This window comes from Cucurbita moschata, unplaced genomic scaffold (assembly GCF_002738365.1).
Source record: "Cucurbita moschata cultivar Rifu unplaced genomic scaffold, Cmos_1.0 Cmo_Scf00027, whole genome shotgun sequence".
NCBI classification, from domain to species: Eukaryota; Viridiplantae; Streptophyta; class Magnoliopsida; order Cucurbitales; family Cucurbitaceae; genus Cucurbita; species Cucurbita moschata.
This window is the reverse complement of record NW_019268543.1, coordinates 2,315,999-2,318,457: the sequence shown is the minus strand read 5'-3', so window position 1 is coordinate 2,318,457 and position 2,459 is coordinate 2,315,999. Positions and strand designations below refer to the sequence as shown.

General features: G+C 35.3%; 1 protein-coding gene across 1 annotated transcript; it reads left to right on the top strand.

Moving 5' to 3' along the window:
* The first annotated feature begins 609 nt into the window (after positions 1-609).
* On the top strand, positions 610-1,985 carry LOC111462421 (probable carboxylesterase 15). Its single transcript, XM_023105974.1, has one exon. It carries the CDS (start codon positions 825-827, stop codon positions 1,830-1,832), a length of 1,008 nt encoding a protein of 335 aa, XP_022961742.1. The 5' UTR covers positions 610-824; the 3' UTR covers positions 1,833-1,985.
* Positions 1,986-2,459: the final 474 nt, after the last annotated feature.

Below are 2,459 nucleotides of genomic sequence, written 5' to 3'. Positions count from 1 at the left end.
AAAAAAAAAAAAAAAAAAAAAAAAAAAAAAAAAAAAAAAAAAAAAAAAAATATATATATATATATATATATATATATTCTCTTAATTTATTTGTGAATTAATTAACTAATATATAATTAATTGTATATATTAAATAAATTAATAATAATTCGTTTTTAGAAATGAAAAAATAAATTACTTATTTACTAAAACTATTAATTACTTAACTAATAAGTATAATTAATTAAGAAATTAGGGTTCATTATTAATTATTATTATTAATTACTTATTGTTTATTTACAACCAACACTAATTTTAATTACTTCTTCACATAACATAAACACAATTAATTTATTCACATTAAATTTATAATTAATAATAATATATTATGATTAATTAAAATTAAATAAATATTTTATTGTAATAAATTATCATAAGATTTATAAGATTATATCATTTAAATTAATTTACTATATATTTTATAATAAATTAAAACTAAAATTTTAATAGTTTTTCTATAAAAATAAAAATAAAATAATTAACAAAAAAAAAATCACAAAAATATTATTTATTTTATTTTTTATTATCAAATATTATCTAAATTATAATGATAAAAATATTTCACCAACAATGAAAGCGACAGAAAACAAGAAGGAATTTGCAGAGAAAAGTAATGGTGATTTTCAGGGGAACTAACCTGAAATTGCGTCAGTAATTTCCTCGGCGTGTTCATTCCAATTTCCAGTTCTTATATAAACGGATCCATTGTTCTTCATCTTCTTCACACTTTCTTTTCTAATTCTATCCTCTTCTTCAGAAACTCTGTTTTTGTTCAGACAGATCCGATGACGAATGGAAAGAGCATTGTTCTCGACGTCTCTGGTTGGCTCAGGCTTTTCGACGACGGCTCCGTCGACCGGACCTGGACTGGACCGCCAGAGGTCAAGTTTGTGGCGGAGTCTGTGCCGCCTCACGACGACTTCATCGATGGAGTCGCCGTTCGCGACTTGGTGATTGATCGGGAGTCCGGTCTCTGTGTTCGGATTTATCTGCCTGAGGTGAAATGCAGCGGCGGAGAGAAATTGCCGGTTGTTGTTCATTTTCACGGCGGTGGATTTTGTATTAGCGAAGCGGATTGGTTTATGTATTATCATACTTACACCGACGTCGTGAAATCCGCCGAAGCAATTTGTGTGTCTGTTTACCTTCGCCGAGCGCCAGAGCATCGTCTTCCCGCGGCTGTCGACGACGGCTTCTCCGCTCTCAGGTGGTTGCAATCGGTGGCTCTAGGTCACGAAATCGAGCCTTGGATTACCGAAAATGCGGATTTCAATCGCGTTTTCCTAATCGGAGATAGCTCTGGCGGAAATCTGGTTCACTCTGTCGCTGCCCTAGCTGGAGAAGCCGATCTCGCTCCAGTGAAACTCGCCGGTGGAATTCCGATTCATCCTGGTTTCGTTCGATCCGAACGAAGCAAGTCGGAGATCGAGAATCCACAATCGCCGTTCTTGACTCTGGATATGGTAGACAAATTTCTGAGCCTCGCACTACCGGAAGGGAGTACGAAGGATCATCCAATTACATGTCCAATGGGAGCCAACGCGCCGCCGCTTGAAACCCTAAATCTGCCGCCATTTCTTCTGTGCATCGCAGAGAAGGATCTGATCATCGACACCGAAATGGAGTATTACAGAGCAATGAAGGCAGCAAATAAAGAAGTAGAGATTCTGATGAGCAAAGGAATGGGACATAGCTTCTATCTCAACAAGATCGCCCTCAAAATGGACCCCGAAACAGCTGCCGCATCGGACCACCTCTTCGCCGGAATCGCTCGCTTCATCAAGCAGCATTAACAACGTTTTCCAGTGAATCCTTGGATCCCCTCCGCCGTGGACGGTGAATGTCATCTATACTTGCTCTACCGTAAAAAAAACACAACACATCTAGTTCTTATTTTCATCATCATTTAGTAAAGTTAATAAAAACTTTTCCCTAATTCTCAACCATATTTCTTAGAACAAAATATTTATTATAAGCAGCGGAAACCTCTCTAAATAGACGCATTTTAAAACGGTAAGGTTTGCTTGAGCTGTTACAAATGATATCAAAGCCAGAGACATTGGCTGATGTGTGAAAATCTCACTTTAATATACGTTTTAAAACTTTGAGACGAATGACAGTATGTAACAGGTCAAAATAGACCATATTTACTAGAAGTGTCAAAACAGACGATCTACTAGAAGTGGGCTTGAGTTGAGTAAATAAAAAAAAAAAAAGGATTGTAACTAATGAATTTGGAGGATTACAAGGAAAAGGTTCCAAATTCCCATGCAAAAGAACTCTCGAGAAGTCACTGTAATGGTCCCAAAAATTAGTTAGCATTCTTGTACCCTATTTTCATATTTGTTCTCATTACTTTTGTCTTTTATTAGTTGGAAATGTAAGAGGTGCTCGATTATATTGTAATATTAAAATTTTAA

Excerpts from the sequence above, each read along its gene's own strand:
- LOC111462421 (XM_023105974.1), top strand. The coding sequence starts at position 825 with ATGACGAATGGAAAGAGCATTGTTCTCGACGTCTCTGGTTGGCTCAGG.